Source organism: Nyctibius grandis, chromosome 7, assembly GCF_013368605.1.
Source record: "Nyctibius grandis isolate bNycGra1 chromosome 7, bNycGra1.pri, whole genome shotgun sequence".
Lineage (NCBI taxonomy): Eukaryota > Metazoa > Chordata > Aves > Nyctibiiformes > Nyctibiidae > Nyctibius > Nyctibius grandis.
In genome coordinates, this window is record NC_090664.1 from 32933985 (window position 1) to 32952986 (window position 19002).

The following is a 19002-nucleotide window of genomic DNA, read 5'->3' on the forward strand; positions in this document are numbered from 1 at the left end:
AGCATACGCTACTGCAACTGTCGGAACTGTCAGAAATGGCAAAAAAGTGACAGTATGTTTTAAACGTATTTTAAAGTAACAATATAAAAATAGTACCTTTGCTATTGCTTCTTCTAATCTTTCTTGGTACTGTTTTTCTAGCAATTGGACAACATTCAGATCATTCTGCATTTCAACTTCACTAGCAAGCTGTAAGAAAAGCATGAAATCTCAGAGCATGTATTTGTGCTTTTATTTCATTAATTTTAAAAGTTTCAATCTGACAAAGACTTTTTTCCCTCTATTAGGTTATATTCATTTCACGCAAATCACATTATTTTGTACCACAACATAAAAGAACTGGGTAAAGGACTTTGCCTTGTTTCTGCTTCAAATTTCATTTTAAAAGTTGAGTTTGTAACAACTGTTCTTCCAGCACTATTTGATTTGTCAAATGCAGAGAAAACAGGTAAGAAAGCACAGGATCACAGTACAAAACTGCATCACTACTTTTCAAAATGCAGAATTGTTGAGTCAGGTTTCCATCAGTACTAGGAGAGGAATGTATGGAGTCTTTTCCATTTGCATTTGGTTTCTAAGATCTTTGGGATTACTTTTTCAAATTTTCTTCTAAAAACTGTGCAGTCTATACTTAAAAAGTACTAGGAGTTCACTTAAATCACTCTTCTTCCATAACTAGTGTTTAAAGAAAAGTCACAATATTTTAAAGACTCCTGAAGAAATTCCAGAATTTGAATGCTAATTTTTTTCCACTTTAGTAAGAAATAGCCTAAACCAAATGTCTTGTTTCAAAGAAATAAAATAAAACTAAAAAAAGATAAAATTAAAACCCAGAACCAATAAACCAAGCTTTATGGTTCATCATTTCCAGAAATGTTTTTCAGCAAATTTTAAATCTTTTTCCGGTAACATGGACTGTATAATAGTATAGCATAGTACTAACATGATTAATTACTTTACTACTACCAAATACTAGCCCATATTTCAATTTCATCTTAGAACCCAAAGCATCTAAATTATATGTATGATATAGTTATATGTATGACCATATGTATATTAGCTAGTACCACCAGTGCTTCATCTGTTCGTTGCTGATGAAGATTTTCAGTGCACTTCACTTCCCTGAACACTTCTTTTAGCTTTATTTGTGAATCTGTGGACACACTAAAAAGGTAAAAGAAGCAGAGGGGGGAAATTAAAAAAATCAGTATTACAATATACCTTATTTTTCCTCTATTCAAATATGCATTATATGAATATACATATACATTATATATATATTTAAAGACCAATAACTGCAAATATTTTTTTTAGAACACACCTTTTCCCATGCCATTAATTTCATATACTTCACTTTATAATTAATCTGCCTTCCAAACGCTAGCTCTTCCTCTCACTGTAACACATCTTAACACCAGTTTTGCCAAGGACCTCACAAGCAACTTACCTTTAAAGCTACCTGAGAACATTTTGTGCTCAGTAACCATACAGTTAAGATGAAGACAAAAGCGCCTGTTTGAATCATAAGGATATGAGAGAAACCAGAATGGCTATGTGTAAGAAGCCATAAAAACACCTAGAAAATGGTTGTATTTATTTTGATTCTCTTAAAGTGATGCTTATCAACAGATGCACCACTTTCTTGTGTTATATAGATGAGGCATACACATGAAAGCAGTAAGAAATCCAGTATGATTCATTTTATATTTAGATAACAATATGCTGAAATATATTCAGACTGTCTTTTCCAAGAGAATTGCTCTATATATTCAGAGTGCTATAAATCAGTAAAAACTAAACAAACACTACTTACCACCAAAACTCTAGCTACCCTTTCACTACATATTGAAAAAAGCTTAACAGAAATACACTGCCAAAAGGATAAGATACAGTAGCAAACTACCTGAAAAAAACCTCTCCTCTAGTATTTGTGATCTGCTACCACAAAGACACGACTCCCTTGCTAAAAGGCAGGGTACGAAATAGATTGTTAGAAGGCAGATTTATTGTCTATGAGACTTACAATCTTAACTACACTAGGGTTTTACACAGACCATGAAGCTCTTCTTTTGCTCAAATCCTGAAACGGAGTCCAGAATGGTAATTTTATAAAACTTGTGACATTTTTAACTACAACAAGTAACCCATTATTTTTAGCGTTCATGTTTAATTTGATTAATGAACAGTAGCAACTGATTTCCTTTTTTATTTTTTTCCTTTTCTGATGTGGCAATAGCACATACAACCTGATGAAAATGTTCTTAAAACGTTCCTAGGCTTGGCCACAGCTATACTCCTACTTAGATCTTAGTTTAAAAGATGCAGCAACAAACCATGTATGGAGATTGAGTACGTAACAGATCATTCAACAGGTTACTGACTACACCATTAAAAGACACTCGTCTTCAGGCTTGAGACATAATGAGACAGACCTCCATACCAGGTTACTGGAAACCAACTTATGTACTCATCTAGGAACTTTTCCTGTAAACCCCCAGTTTCATTTTAATGTTTGAAATCTGAACTTCAGGTATGAAAGCTAAGAGAATGCAAAACTTCATGGGAAATATATTCTCTACTATTAGCTTATAAATACCAATAATCAATCTAAATGCTCACTAAACATATGTACAACGAGTTTTGTGTATTTTAGGTGAAGAGTTATCATGGCCTAAATCAGAACACTAACTACCCATTTAAAAATAATTTAGAAATTGTATATGAATATTTATAACTTGTCCTGGCCAACACACATACAGCAGTACACAGTTTCACAAAATGCATTTTAAAAATGCTCATAGCTTGTTTTTTTGTTTTTTTTTTTTAAAAAGGATTAAAAAGTGATTGATTAAGCCATACAGTCCCTCAAAACTCAGTGCAGGCTAGTAAATGTTTCCAGGTAGTGGAAAACAACAATATAAAGCCTCAGTCTCACAGATGCATAAACATTTACAGAACTTGGACGCCTTATTCACCTCAAAACAAGTGTATACAAGTATTAATTCATAGGAGGAAAAAAATTGGTTATTTTACTTGCTACTTCCAAGACTTGAAACATATTTTAAGGAATGAAAGGGAAACTGTTTAAAAGTTAGAAAAACACAGATGGCTGAGATCAAACAATAAGGGAAAAACAGCTGTTTGGGTTCTGATAGGTCATGGTTGAAGGAAAATACTTTTACCTTCTTTTCTCTCAGCTTGTAAGGATTTATCCTACCACAGTCTTTTTGCTTGTTAAGAAAGTACTGTGGTAAGTATATAAAATACTTAACAGTTTCTAGAAACATCTAGACAATTTCCCTCCCTTCTTAGTAGCATTTCCTATTGCCACTGAGTCTACCCATTTCCCTTCTACAGTTGGGCACTGGTCTGATTAACAAACCCTCATAGTTCTCACTCACAGAAGGGAGATTCAGATTAGAGAAAAATGAAGAGAAACTGAGTGGATTTGTAGGATAGTACATGAAACAAAAGGAAGGAATACGAGGGTCAAAACCGGAAGAACAGGAAACCAGAGATGACACTGAACAGAGCACAACCAAAAGCATCTACCACTCCTTGAACCCATCCAAGGAGACAGTAAAAGAATCAGGGAACAGAAGGAGGCTCCACAGTTGTCAGGATACCCCCAAGACTCTTGCACCTCTTTCAGATTTGAATGGCCACAATGGTCAGAGCCAGGAGGCGGCTGATGAGTATGTACCACAGCCCATGACTTGATGAAAGCCAGAACGTGCTACGTGGACTTCAATTCTGTCACAAAGTTTATTGCTACATATCATTCTAGAAAATCATCAATTTCATGCAACTATGCTACACGAGGTGTCTTTAGATGTAAAGCACATTGTCTGGAGTTTTGAGGGTTAAAAATGGTCTGTTGAGTTGAAAGTTTTGAAATTACTGCTAAAAAGCTTGTATATATGAAATAATATTTATGCATTATTCCAATTATCAAATCTTCCTCTATTAACTAAAAAATGTAATAAATTCTAAATGCTGCACCATGTAGTTTGCAATGTTTATGTCATTTCTTCATAACACTCTCAACAACTCTTGAAGGAACAAAACAACATAAGAGTAATATGCTCGTAAACGATTTCTCAAATTTTGAAGTAAAGCACGTAGCTTTAAACGGATGGTTATTTGAAACACTTCTTTTTGTACGCAGTGCAAAGTTAAAAGCATTAAAGAACCAATTAATACCTCGTGTGGTCAGAGGATACCCCAGCGCTCTGAAGCTTATCCTGCAGATGGACAATCTCTGTAGTGTTCTGTTCTTCACTTTCTTTCAGCTGCTCTTGGAAATAGGATGGGAGGTGTTCCAGTTCTTGAGCATGCTGTTCTTCAAGTTGTGTTTTAAGGTTTCCTATCTCCTTTGAACAGTATTCTTGAATCTGAGAATCTACATGTAGGTTATTTGAAAGGGAGGAGGAAATAAATTACATTAGTATAAATTAACTCTCCCCCAAGTTATCAGCAGTGATGGACTGAATAATTACTGTAGTTGAAAATTTCTTCTAATATCATATCAATTTTCCATAACAAATAATTATAACTTAATATTCCATTTTGCAAAACTGTACTTAATATAGGTAACAGAACTTTAACTGTGGAAAATTGAAAAAGATTAAACCAAAACTGTTTCATAGAATATAATTCCAAAATATTCTAGAGATTTAAGAAAATTAGAGTATCATACTGCAAAATCTGCAAAAATCTCTTATGTGCTTCACATTGTAGTAAGCTATGAATCAGTCAAAATTTAAAGTCATTGTCTTCTGTCTCTCTTTGAATATATAGACATTGAAAACAGTATATGCATCTTTTTACCCATTAGACCTTGTGAAGGGGTCTGCAGACATTTCTTACTTGTTTCTAGATGGCTACATTCCTCCTCTTTCTTCCTTTCTGAAGAAGATAGCCATGGTTCTTTGACCTAAAAAATAATCAAGTAAATGCAAATAACAACAATTTCTCTATCAAAAATGCAAAAATATTAACTGTAATTATAAACTTATAGGTAAGGTTGGTAGCCAGTACATAAGAGTCTCACCAGTGTAACAATGTGCTTCATTTTACAGCCTGAATGACCAAACATACATTTATAGCTAGTTGATCAGCCTGTGCAGAATGTCCACTGTAAATCTCAAACTCCTCTCTCTGGATATAAACTGTTAAGTCATAATTCCTCTAACTCCAACAAGGAGAGGGAGACACTAATACTCTCCTCAGGCCCAAGATGCAGTTTTCACATACAAATATTTTTTTGTACATTTGACTTGAAAACATCTCTAGATATAACTGGTTGGTGTACTCTATTTAATACATGGAAGTACCTAACTCCAAATGTACTGATAAGATTTGTCTTTAGGAATCCCAGGCCCCTGAGATGAGCATAGAAGTCTGGAGCAAGGAAGACAACCTTGGTGGAGGAGAATCAGGTTAGGGAAAAAACTGGACAAGAACAATTTGGTGGTGCCTGATATGGTACACCAAGGAGTGCTGAGGGAGCTTGTCTATGTTATTGAGAGGTCATTCTCTATTATCTTTCAAAGGTCATGACGATTTAAGGAGGTTTCTGAGGACTAGATAAATCCAATCCTACCTTCCCACAGCATCCTCGCAGCTAAACTGAGGAAGTGTGGTCTGGATGATCGGGTAGTGAGGTGGATTGTGAACTGGCTGAAGGAAAGAAGCCAGAGAGTGGTGGTCAATGGGACAGAGTCCAGTTGGAGGCCTGTGTCTAGCGGAGTCCCTCAAGGGTCAGTACTGGGACCAGTTCTATTCAATATATTCAATAATGACTTGGATGAGGGAATAGAGTGCACTGTCAGCAAGTTCGCTGATGACACAAAACTGGGAGGAGTGGCTGACACAACGGAAGGCTGCGCAGCCATTCAGAGAGACCTGGACAGGCTGGAGAGTTGGGTGGGGAGAAATTTAATGAAATATAACAAGGGCAAGTGTAGAGTCCTGCATCTGGGCAAGAACAACCCCATGTACCAGTACAAGTTGGGGGCAGACCTGTTGGAGACCAGCTTAGGGGAAAGGGACCTGGGGGTCCTAGTGGACAGCAGGATGACCATGAGCCAGCAGTGTGCCCTTGTGGCCAAGAAGGCCAATGGCATCCTGGGCTGTATTAGAAGGGGTGTGGTTAGCAGGTCAAGAGAGGTTCTCCTCCCCCTCTACTCTGCCCTGGTGAGGCCGCATCTGGAATATTGTGTCCAGTTCTGGGCCCCTCAGTTCAAGAAGGACAGGGAACTGCTAGAGAGTCCAGCGCAGAGCCACGAAGATGATTAAGGGGGTGGAACATCTCCCTTATGAGGAGAGGCTGAGGGAGCTGGGTCTCTTTAGCTTAGAGAAGAGGAGACTGAGGGGTGACCTCATCAATGTTTATAAATATGTAAAGGGCAAGTGTCATGAGGATGAAGCCAGGCTCTTCTCAGTGACATCCCTTGACAGGACAAGGGGCAATGGGTGCAAGCTGGAACACAGGAGGTTCCACATAAATATGAGGAAAAACTTCTTTACGGTGAGGGTGACCGAACACTGGAACAGGCTGCCCAGAGAGGTTGTGGAGTCTCCTTCTCTGGAGACATTCAAAACCCGCCTGGACGCGTTCCTGTGTGATATGGTCTAGGCGATCCTGCTCCGGCAGGGGGATTGGACTAGATGATCTTTCGAGGTCCCTTCCAATCCCTAACATTCTGTGATTCTGTGTGATTCTGTGATTCAAGAAGAGAAAGAATGAAGATATGAGGAACTACAGGCAAGTCAACCTCACTTTGATCTCTGGGAAGGTGACAGAGCAATTAATCCTGGAAACCATTTCCAGACATAGGAAGCTGAGAAAATACTCCCTTTGGGGGTAGTCAGTATGGATTTATGAAGAGGAAATCACACCTGACCAACCTTTTGACACCACCTCCCATTACATGCCCATAGACAAACTGATGAAGAATGGAGATGGTGAGGCCAACTTAAAACTGGCTGAATTGATGGGCTCAAAAGGTTGTGATCAGTGGCACAAAGTCCAGTTTGAAGCCAATAACTAGCAGTGTACCTAACCGCTCAATACCAGAATCAATACTGTTTAACCTTTTCATTAATGTCCTGGATGATGGGACAAAAGTGCACCCTCAGCAGGTTTGCAGACTGTACAAAACTGGGAGGAGTAGTTGATACACTAGCTGGTTGTGCTTCTGTTTCAAGAGACCTCAACAAGACAGAGAAATTGTCTGAGAAGCATCATGAAGTACAGCAAACGCAAATGCTAAGTCCCGCAACCTAGAGAGAAATAGCCCTGTGCACCAGTACATGCAGAGGACTGACCAGCTGGAAAGCAGCTTTGCAGAAAAGGACCTAGGGGCCTTGCTTGGCACCACATTGAACAGGAACCAGCAATGTGCCATATGACAGAAGTCCAACAGCCTCTTGGGCTACATTAGGAAGAGTGTTTGTCATCAGGTCAAGGGAGGTGATCCTTCCTCTCTACTCAGCACTGGTGAGACACATCTGGAGAGCTAGGTCCAGTGCTGCACTCCCAGTATGAGAGAGAAACAGATATACTAGCATGAGTCCAGCAGAGGGTCACAAAGGAGATGAGGGGCTTGGAGCATTTGTCTTACAAGGACAGGCTGAGAGAGCAGGGAATGTGTACCCTGAAGAAGACACGGTTGCCCACCAGGCTTGTGGAGTCTCCACCCTTGCAGATATTCAAAATTCAGCTGGATGCAGTCCTGGGCAACCTCCTCTAGCTGACCCTGCTTTGTGCAAGGGGTTGGATTAGAGGAACTCCAGAGGTGTTTTCTAACCTCAGCCATTCCACAGTTCTGTGACATGGGTAGCAGCTTTTTGCATTTTATCAAATGCCTTGCTCTGCCACTTAACCAAGATACATAAACACAATTTCAAATACATTCTTTCCTCATCCAGAGGGAATTCATGCAACAGAGAAAATTCAAATGGTCATATACTCATATGCTACAGAAAGTTTACCTGTTTACAGTCCTTCATCAGCTGTGTTTGAAGTGCTTTCAGTCTACTGTATTCTTCCATTATCTTGTGTAGAAGTGCATTCATACGTTCTTGCACAGAGAAATTACACAGATAACCAGGGACTTCAAAAAAAAGAAAAGAAATCAAAGATTTTACCATAAATTTTAATACAGTGAATTGTTCACAAGTTCTCCACTGAAGAATTATCTGATAAACTTTACATATTATAGAAACAAGTGAGGTGTCTTCCAAATTTTGAATGCATTTTTATGTAATATTGATATATATTAGTTTTTTGGTAGAACTGCTAGCTGCTTCTACAAAAGAAGGAGAAAAAAATCCAACACTTTTTTTCACCAGTTTCCACTATAATGAAAACAGCACAAGAAAATACTCATAATAAAAATAAAAGTGGTTCAGAACAGTAAGGAAATCTCTAAAGCAGCTATTTAGGCATACTAATTAGCACCTGAACAACTAATGGCATAATTGTCAGTCTGAAATACTTGAAATCAGTATTTGTTTTGAACCAGCATGATAGTACAATGCCATTACCTTGAGCTTGACCTCTCTGTACTGGTAATTCTACACTCAGTTTTTCTCTCACAGCAGCAGGTCTATGGGAAATATCCTGTTCCCTATCACCAACTTCTACAGCAGCTGAAGAATGTTCGTTCTGATTGTCACACAAAACCTGTACAACAAATGAAACAAAAAAAAAAGTGAAGAATTGTTTATTAATTTATCAATCACAATTCACAAAGAAAACAACAAAAATGGTGTCAGGAAAGTAGTATTTTGTGAGTATTATCTTCTGTGGAAATGATGGCATAGATGTTCTGTTGAGTCATAAGAACCTAGACAATCTTTAAAAGAAACAGGTATGAAGATACTTTTCAGCTAAAGCATGGTTATTTAATTTGGAACTGCCCAATATTAAAATCTTGCATGGAAAGGCCTCCTTTATTAATGCTGAAAGCAAATTTACATTGTAAATGTCTCATTCTCATAAACTGCAATTTTACTTGGAACAAGGACTCCCTATGGAAGAAATTTGTATCTTTTTATAGAGATTACAATTCATCTTGATTTTAAGTATTGAACAAATAGGATAAAAGGGGATAGCAGAAGAAAACTCAAGCATATCATGAACAGAATGCCTCATGTTTGCTGGTGCTGTGTGGCCAGCAGAACAGCTGCCATATTTACAATGAGTAGGCAAACAGAAGATTTATCCATATGATTTCTGAAGATAAATGATACTTGAAAAGAAACAGCCTGCTTAGAGCACACAGTGGGATTCTTTATTTAAAGATTTTGGACTCAATAGACACCAAATTCAACTTCCAAGATTAAAATCATAATTTCTCCAAAAGCTCAACATGGAATCATACAGATAGGCAGCATTCTTCCCAGCTGTGAAACAATGAATGCCAAAGACTGTCATTCAGCTGCTACTTTCTGTGAGCTGTCATGGAGCCCTGCTTAATCTCTCCAGTAAATAAGTTCTGCTATCCACTTTCCCAAAAGTGTTGAAAAAAAGTCCAGCAAAGAAGGAGACAAAAAAAACACCACCAAAACAAACCATTTGAAGTATTTAAGATTGGAAAACCATGGCTTATAATGAATGATGAAAGTAGCTTAATTTATCCAGAAATAAGTTTAACAAGTAACTTGATTGCTGTTCAAAAAGTACCTGTAAGGGCCATTACTAATACTCCACAAAAAAAGATATGGCAAAATAGTATCATTGCTAGCTGATAATAGAATACAGACTAAAAATAAGCTTCAATTTTTGACTATAATATTTAGTCACTGAAAACAATATAGACAGCAATTTTTTTAGATTCTTAAGACACTTTTAAGTCTTTGAAAGATATGCTGCAGCTATCAAAGAAATTACTGTCTTAGTGCAGATATGAGAGAGTGATGTCCTGTGTGGCAATATGTGCGTGACATCAGACCAATCAAAACTGTATAGCCAGAGACATACAGAAAGGAAAAAAGTACTTCTGAACCAGATGTAACACGAACATTAGATAGAAGATTAAGACTAGGTATAAGACAGAAGAATTGTCTGGACAAGGACATAAACAGTTTAGGAAAAAAAATACAAAACCCCTTGCAATGTTATTTTGGAAGATCAGTTTTAGCAGTCTCTATTTTGAGATCAATGCAAAGAGAAAAGCTCCAAAGAAAACCTGTTAAAAATTATGTAGAAAAATACGATGACTCACTGTACACATAAGTTTTCATTTTCAAAATCTCAATTTTAAAAAAGGCTTTTTGTTAAGTCTTACCTGAGCAAGCCTAGAACATTCCTCAGTTACAGCTTCATTCAGCTTTTCTATAAGTCTTTGTGTAGATTTGACTTCATCATCTATGAATACAAATTATTCATATTATTTTTAAATACTAGATGCACAATAACTTTTCAAAGGCCTAATCTCCTGCCTTAGTGAGGTTGCGTCTTCAGCTTAGAAAGACATAGCTTTTTGTTCCCCTCTTTCTTGTTCCATCACACAGACAGATTCAATTATTATGGTAGAACTGCATGTGCAAGAGGAGTAAGTGTTAAGAAATGGCTTTGTGTGTCAGTGACCTCTAGAAAGATCAAACTTTACAGAAGCATACTGGAGGGCAAAGAACTTATGCCAAAAAATTACACAAGGGCAAATCATGGGATGACAGAAAATGCAGGGGTAGAAAACCATCATGGTTACATAAAAGCTCACTGAGGCAAAAAGTAGTAGCAAAGAAGTAGTAGCAAAGAAGCTTACTTAATGTGGGCAGGGAGTCAATGCAAGAATTCAAAGAACAGAGAATGAAACAAGCCCAAAAATATTTTGCTGACGCATGTGCTTATTATTTCAATAAGGAATACAACCTTATAGGTGAATCTATTATATAGTTCTTTACAATTAATTGACCTAATACAAATAGCAAAACATGAGTTGTAATACTTCCACTTTTCTTTTTTTTAGATTATTATTACTTTTTGGGTTTTTTTTATGTACCCCGAATAATAGACTACTTGTAACGGGTAAACAATTTGGTACAAAACCACTTCAAAATGTTCTGTAAAAACAATTTATTGGACAGCTACATGCACAAACTCTTGTGTTTGTTTTCTTTTAAAGACACTGTTTTTCACATCAAGAGCTTCACTCCAATAATTTTGGTCAAGTTACCTGCTTGTTGAATTTTCAAGCTCCGGAGCTCCAGGTGATGCATTTTTTTAAGATCACTCATCTCTTGTAGATGACAACGTACAAGCTCCTCTTTAAGACTGCAAAGTGCACTCTCTTTTTCTGCTTTCAGGTACTCACGAACCTGGTCTACATGAGCTGAATAAACCAGGGATAGGCAGATGCGCTGTGCTTCCATCTGTAGCTGTAAATCAGTCTTTGAATAAAAATACACATTTTACAAAGAGTGAGAAACAAGAAAACAAAAAAGTCCTGTCCTTGTGAACTTCTGAATTAATAACGTGTTGAATGGAATGCTGCATATATGGTAAACATTCGGTAAATCTAAATATACACAGTTTGAAAAATTGAATTGTAACAAAATAGCATGACACTTCTTCAACTTAAAATAAAAATCAAACTAAAATCACCAAACCTCAATATGCTTAAATTCCTATTTTGCAGCAATAAAAACCCAACAAATTTTATCCCGATTAAGTAAGAGCAATATCACTACCAACACAATAAGTTAAGAAAGTTCACTCCAAATACAGAAAAAAGACTGTATTATTAGCAGACCTTAAAAACATTGATTTCCAAGGCTTGTAGTTCTAGTCTGCACTTTTGGGAATGTTATTACTAAAGCAAAAACATGTTTAGGATATGCCAATACTGAGCTATTTAGAGTCCAGGTTTGAAAAGGTTTTTAGACACTTCTGGACCATAATGATTTTTTAGTTCTATGGCAGGAAATTCCAAGACCCTTATCACATCCTCATTAAAAAAGATAAAATATTACATTATACAGCTACAGCTCTATTCTATAATCTCACAGCTGTTTCCAATGTGGCTTTGCTTGTGATTTTATTTCTTAGGAAATGAATGAACTACAACACAACATAAAATTAGGTAGTGGTGGTATTAGTTCACTGTTAAATGGATTTTTAGAACATGAAATAACCAAACCAATCTAAAGAAATAGTAGAGGACTGGTTAACATCTATTTCTACAGAAAATTTAGTTGCATACTTCTTGCAGCATGCTATTCAGCTTCATTGTATATAAATTTAAACCCAGATTTATGATTCCAGCACCTAATTAAATACTGGTAATTCAATACTTAGCTATTTTCATTGGCAAATAGCAATCCTTTCCATACTACCTGCAATTAATTTACCATACCAAAAAATACAAGCAAAATTTCTCCAGCAAAACATAAGAGATTGGTTAGAATCACACAATATGCATAACTTCTGTATCTTCACACATTTCTCACACTCACATCCAGATACATTTCTTAAGAAGAGAACTGCATATACACAAAAATTTTGCTAATGGAAGATCAGTATTTCACAAGTTTGATATTTCACAAGTTTGATACAAGATGACTGAAGAAGTCAAGAGTTTCATTATCTCTTTATATTGTTTGAATGAGTACTTAGAGAACGGAAAAACTAATCACAGGTTTAAAAATTATGTCCTGAGTAAGTTTTCACCTCAAGTAAGTTAAATGCTACACCAAAGTGTGAAGTGCTCTAGACGTCTTCTCCTTACCTTCTGTTGTTGTTGATTTAATTAAATGTAAGGGAAGAGTATTTATTTCAGTGAAAAATAGCATCCTCATACACATTGACTATGGTTATCATCCTGGTCATTCATGTAACCACTTTCAACCACTGGTCACACTGCCACACACACATGACCACGCACCTGTACTTCAAAGCAGCTAATAGGAAAAATATGATGCAAATTTCCAAGTGCAAGCTCCTACAAATTTTCATAGGTAAATTATTTTCTATATTGCTTTATGTAACATACCTGTTCTGATTTTAAGGCATCCACTTGCTGCTGAAGATTATTATTTTCACTCTGTGTAATGGCTATTAACGATGTTTCATCTGTCAGCCTGTCTGTCACCCCATGCAAATGTTCTGCAGGAGACTGCTGTTCTGGTTTCAACATTTGCTGAACTTCCTTTCTTTTTGTTACCTCATGAACGACATCTTTACCCAAACCTAGATTTCCTCTTACGTTTACTCCTTCATCAACTTTATTCTTTGGACCAGGGGTTTTGTTTCTACTTTCAGATGCTGGAGCAGCAGTCTTTAGAGCTTTTCCTTTAGAACGTTTTGTCTTAGGGTCATTACTACTACTATTTCCTCTCTGAGCACAGCTAATTATGGCTTCTAGTTCTTTACATTTTGCTAGAACTCGTTCTTTCTCATCTTTTAAGGATTTAACTTTTTCATTTAAATGACAAATTTCACTATGCTTTGACTTCAACTGTTCAGAGAGATCGGAAAGTCTCAGAGATAATTCCAGTTTCTCACGCTGGGTAACCTCAAGCTTTTCCGTAAGTTCTGTCGCATCTTTCTCAACAACTTCTCCAGCCTCAAATGTGCCTTCTCTGGACACCTTTATTTCTTTACTCCCTTCAAAACCAGAAGTTTTAGTTTTAAATAAAACTGGTCTATTGCTTTGCAAGTGGTGAAGTTTTTCATTCAAAGCTTTGAGTTTGCTTTTATATTCAGCTTCCTGCTTATTCCTGTTCTCTTCTAACTCAGTTTTTGCCTTCAGAAGACTTGCACATTCTTTCTGCAGCTCTTTATAATTAGCTTCAAGTTTTTTCTCAGTAAATGAAAAGGTATTCTTCTGCCTTAAAGTATCTTCTTGGAGTTGATAGTTTTGGTTTTTAAGTTGCTCATTTTCAGTAATCAGCTTTTCTACTCGTTTTTGCAAGTCCAAAATTTCTGACTTAGAGCTAACACTGTTGTTAAAAATGACATTTTCTTCAGAGCTTACCAACATACTTTTAAATTTCTCTTCCAGAGTTTTGTTTTCCCCCTTAAGAAGGTTATTTTGTGTTTCAAGTTCTGAACACTTTTTTTGAAGGCTATCTTCTCTTTCCCTCATTTGTTCCTGCATCAACTCAGTTTTAAGCTGCAGCTCTTGAATTTCTTGTTCAAGGGTACCTTTTTCTTTTTCCTCTCGCCTAAGCACTTCAATCTCCTTCTGCAGCTCATGGATTTGAAGTGTCATTTCTTCAGATTTAGAATTTACAATAGACTGCTGTAAATCTTTTAGGTTTGAAATCTCTAGTATCAACTGATTTTGCTTTGTGATTAAGTTGTCCTTTTCATGCCGCATGGCTTCTATCTTTTGACTCATTTCATTTTGTACCTCATCTAACTGCTGTTTATGGTGCATATTCAAGTTATCTTTAAGGCTTTCCATGTTTACCATGTGCTCTTTTTGTAAGTCTTCTTTAAGTCTGGAAAGTTCCTCTTCATGACTAAATAGAAGCTTTGTTCTCAGTCTCTCTAATTCTGCTTCTTGAGATTCTGCCATCCTGTCCAAAACCGCATCCTTCTCCCTTTCTAGCATTTCAAGTTTTATTTTGTAATTTGTGACTTCTGCCTCATGTTTTAATTCCAATTCCTTCCTAAATTCAGAGGCAGAAGCCAGCTGAGTTTTTAAATCTTCAATCACAAACTGGTACTTTTCAGCTTCATTTAATCTGCATTCCATACCCACTATAGTTTGTTTGGCTCTTTGAACCTGATCTCTTGAAAAATTCAGTTCTTGGAAAAGATCTTCAATTTTAGTTTGTTGAAGAGACTTCTCTGCTGAAATGACTTCCATCTGTTGTAACAATTCTTGCTTCATTTTTTCCCTTTCATTATCAGCATCTTGCAATTTCACATTCAATTCATTAATTTTAATATTCATTAAATGCATTTGATCTTTATTAAAATTCTCATTCAAACATAGACTTGAAGTTTTCTCCAATTCTACTTTTTGTTGCAAAAGATGCTGTTCTATTTCCATTGCATGTTGCTTAATTAATTCTTGCTTCATTTGTACAATCTGCTGGCCGTGCATTTCATCTAATTCAGCCTGAAGTTGTGCCAGTCTCCTTTGTGTTTCTAATTCCATTCTTTGCACAATGTCAGCTTCAGACTGGCTGTCTTTATAACATCGTTTCTGCAATTCTTCCACAGTTCCCATTAGTTGTTTTATTTCATCAGAACATTGTCTTTCTTTCTGTTTGTAGGTGGTAAGTTCAACTGTCATATTACTTATCTCCAGGTTCTTTAGTGAAATCTGTTCTTTCAATTCTTCAAGTAATTTACTGACATCTGATAACTCTTCCTTAAGTTGAAATGAATTTTTTTCTTCTTCTCCAAGTTTTGCTTCCAGCTCTTCAGCTAATGCTTCTTTTTCTTGTAGTTTACTCAAATCTTCTCCCCCAGTTTTGCATTTTTCCTTTAAAAAATGAGCAAAACCATGTTCTTATTTTTAGTTCATTATCTGAACATATAAGAACGTTTATAGACTTTGCTATTTAAACGCAATGCCTTTCTTTAGAAGGCTAGTGATCATTTATAAAAACTAAATATAAATTATTTGTTGACCTCATTTGGAGGTTTTCTGTACTGTTGGAATAAGTGACAATCCTTGCCTCCCTCACCCCCTGCATCCCCCTCCCATTCCCTAAAAAAAAGAAAAAAAAAAAAGAAGGAAAAAGAAGAAAAAAAGAAAAAAAAAGAAGGGAAAAAAACAGAAAAAGAAAAAAGAAAAAACCACTTCTATTTTTCCAGTTGTGCTCTGATACTTAAAAAAAAATACTTCATACAATCTACTGAAAGATTTGTCTCTTGTCCCTTTTAATGACATTTCATTTTTTTAGGTATCTTTAAGATGTTTTCCATGAAGGATAATAAAAAAAAGTACATGAAGAAAGGAATTCATTCTTTCCTTAAGACAGAAAAGATCATTCAAGCTGGTTATTTTTAATTTTTTTTTCCTAACAAAATTATGTCATTTAACGAAGGCATTCTAATATACAGCATAGGTCCATCATTCGTTGTAAATGTTTCTGCAATTTTAAAAAACATGATACATAATACTGATGTTAAAATTTCAGTTTTAAATTATACACATATTACATGTTAATTAACAGAAGCAGTCTTAAAAACTTAAAACCTTTGTATGCATTCTATGCAGCACACTTGTAATCTGTGCTTTGGCCCTTAAATTTCAAAGGAACTACAAAATCATGAAAAGAGATCAGCAAAAAAGATCGTTCTAGTAAGAAACATACCTTTTCATACGTTGTGATTTTGTCTTGAAGACATGTGATCTGCACTTCAAATTCTTCATTCTTTTTTTGATAATTCTTCAGCAGACATTCTTTTTCTTCTAGCTGTTGCTGATGTGAAAGTATCTGTTGCTTGGCTTGCAATAAATCAGCAGCTGTGCAACTATGGCTGGTGTTCCTTAGGGCTTCACTTGCCTGCAACTTGAATGTTAAAAAATAAAACCTAAAATATATCAAGTTTTTCAGAATCAGCTTGCACTACAGAAAGAGTGATCTTTATTTTCTTCTTCCACATCACAAGCCCAAAGACTACTGCAAAATTTTATTAGTTCTTTTAGGAGGAACTGAAATATCCTCATTCTTTTAGGATGGCCAATCAATAAAAAATATTTAATATTAAATTGGTTTATGGTGAGCTAATACAGGACAGTAGTGTCTCAGAAACATTTCTAAGTAGTAAAATAAACTCGTTGTAATTCCTCTCCCCAAAACCAGATTCTTAATAATAAAACCTCAGGCTTCAGAATATAATCCACCTGAAGCTCAAAAAAAGCTATATAAAGTGCTTAAACAGCACAAAATACTACAATATTCAACTGCAATACTGTAAGCTGTAGTCATGCAGATTAACAGTGTCCACAGCACCTCGACCACCAGCGCTTTTTAGAAGAAATGTTTCTCTGAAACTTAACTTTGTTATTAAAATTACCTTCTAATAACACCACAACAGGCAAGTTTTACCCCAAAATATAGGAAGGAATGGAGCATGAAATGGTGGCCCACCAAAGCTGATTGCTGTCTGTTTTGATTTCAAAGGGAACAGGTTGGATTTCAGTCCAAAGCTCTGAGAACTAATTACACAAGTGTTTTTCCCTAAGATAACTGCCATTATCCAGTTTTTATCAGAAGCTATCACCATATACTAGGGAACAAAACAGACTAATCTTTATTATCTTATAGTGAATTAGTACAATAAACCAGGTACTATAATGCAGGACCAGTGAAGTGACTGCTCATCTATACTAAGGGACCAATTCTACAAAAATGCACAAAAAATCTTGTGTTTCTGCAGGAAGTAGCCATTTATGGACCCTCCAAAGTGATACCAATTTTCAAACCCAAATAAATACTGGTAGCGCTGTAACTTACATGCTGAAACTGAATCTGCAGTTTTTGACTTTGTTCAGTAAGCTCTAAGAACTCCCTCATAGTTTCATCCTTTTCTTTCCGTGCCTGCTGTAGGTTAGTAGTGAGCTGAGTGATGATGTCATCTCTTTTTTTGATAGCAGCTTCAAATTCTTGCAGCTATGAAAGATAAATTTAAACTCTTAGTGCACATCAAAGCCCCAGACAAAACAAATACTAGCTTATTCTAGTTAAGTAGGAATACATTATCCCTAACCTCTACATTTAAAAGATGTCACACAGACTTACTGGTTTATGTTATGTTCTGTAAATATTTCAGAAACAGATTTTTTTCCCCTCATTTAACAATATATGGCCTCTCCATAAAATATATTTATCAAAGAACAAAATCTGAACCTTTGAGAAGGTTAATTAGTTAAATATATAACTTGCTTTTAAATTAAAAAGCATGGCCACATAAACAAACCATCATAAAGGAAGCCAGAGTATCTACTTATAGTGTTTCAGCAATTTTGTACAACTACCCATGTACACACACTTTTCCTACAATAAATGCAAGTTATATCATCTCTCAGTGAAAGTGCAAGAAATTGCATTCATCATACTAAGATATAATATATACTATGCAGTATCTTACATTTTGAACCCAAAGAAATTATTCATAACTACATAAGAAAAGCAGCTCAAGCTGCAAAACTGATACAATGTATTTAATAGATGAATCTTTTGTAATTTATAATGATGAAGAAATTATAAAAGTACAGAAAAAAATCCTTAGCAAGTGTTTTTTTTTTTGTAGGATTACACTCAGGCAGTCAGAAATTCTACAATATTAATTGGGACTATTTTCTTGTGCAATTATATAAAAAGATATGTTATTCACTTTAAAGTAATTTTGTCAATTTGAACTCATTCAAGGCTAGTGCAAGCGTCATCTCTATGTATTGCATATTTCTTACACTATCAGTCACCTTCTGTAACTGTTTTGTTTACAGTGCTGAGTCTTTAAGTAAAATTATAATGCTTCCAGATAAAGCTTGCTGATTTAGAGGACATAAAAAACAGAAGCCCCTTAAACAAGCCAAACTATGCAAAGAATTTGAGGAAATCTTTTAAAGTTCTCTTCAGAGCACTGCAGGGAACTACTTTAGAAGCATGGATCTAGTGGAAATACTAGATGTTTGTTCCAATGGAGAAAATTAGGAACAGATCAGACTCTCAAGTGTGTCATACCCTTCCTCTTGCATCTATTCAATGAAACTGAATAACTAAATCTGTCTGTTCCAATCCACACACTGTTATATGATAATTTTTAATTTTTTTTAATTCAATCTCTTTCTTTAACAAAGAGGCAGAACTAAAACACACATCTCTTCTGCACTCCCCTTTTACAATTCTTTTTATTGAAAAATAAACCATATGCATTTCTCAACTGAGATATTACACGCTGTACCGCTACCACACAAAAATATGCTACAACTATTAAAATATTAACGTACCACAGCCTGTTTTGTTTTAATTTATTTTTAGTTTATTTTAAAAATAGTAATCATAGCCATTTAAAAAATG

General features: G+C 35.6%; 1 protein-coding gene across 8 annotated transcripts in view; it reads right to left on the reverse strand.

Moving 5' to 3' along the window:
• AKAP9 (A-kinase anchoring protein 9) overlaps window positions 1-19002 on the reverse strand; it is a 125259-nt gene that overhangs the window by 61198 nt on the left and 45059 nt on the right. For 7 of the 8 annotated variants that reach the window (XM_068404447.1, XM_068404455.1, XM_068404453.1 and 4 more), the window contains 11 exons: window positions 17437-17592; window positions 16291-16488; window positions 13005-15452; window positions 11190-11403; window positions 10299-10378; window positions 8554-8692; window positions 7999-8120; window positions 4831-4936; window positions 4204-4402; window positions 1068-1164; window positions 97-189 (listed from right to left, as the gene is read on the reverse strand). In XM_068404447.1, coding sequence (XP_068260548.1) covers window positions 97-189; window positions 1068-1164; window positions 4204-4402; window positions 4831-4936; window positions 7999-8120; window positions 8554-8692; window positions 10299-10378; window positions 11190-11403; window positions 13005-15452; window positions 16291-16488; window positions 17437-17592 — 3852 coding nt within the window. The remainder of the gene's footprint in view (window positions 1-96; window positions 190-1067; window positions 1165-4203; window positions 4403-4830; window positions 4937-7998; window positions 8121-8553; window positions 8693-10298; window positions 10379-11189; window positions 11404-13004; window positions 15453-16290; window positions 16489-17436; window positions 17593-19002) is intronic. The other variant, XM_068404451.1, reaches the window with a different exon arrangement.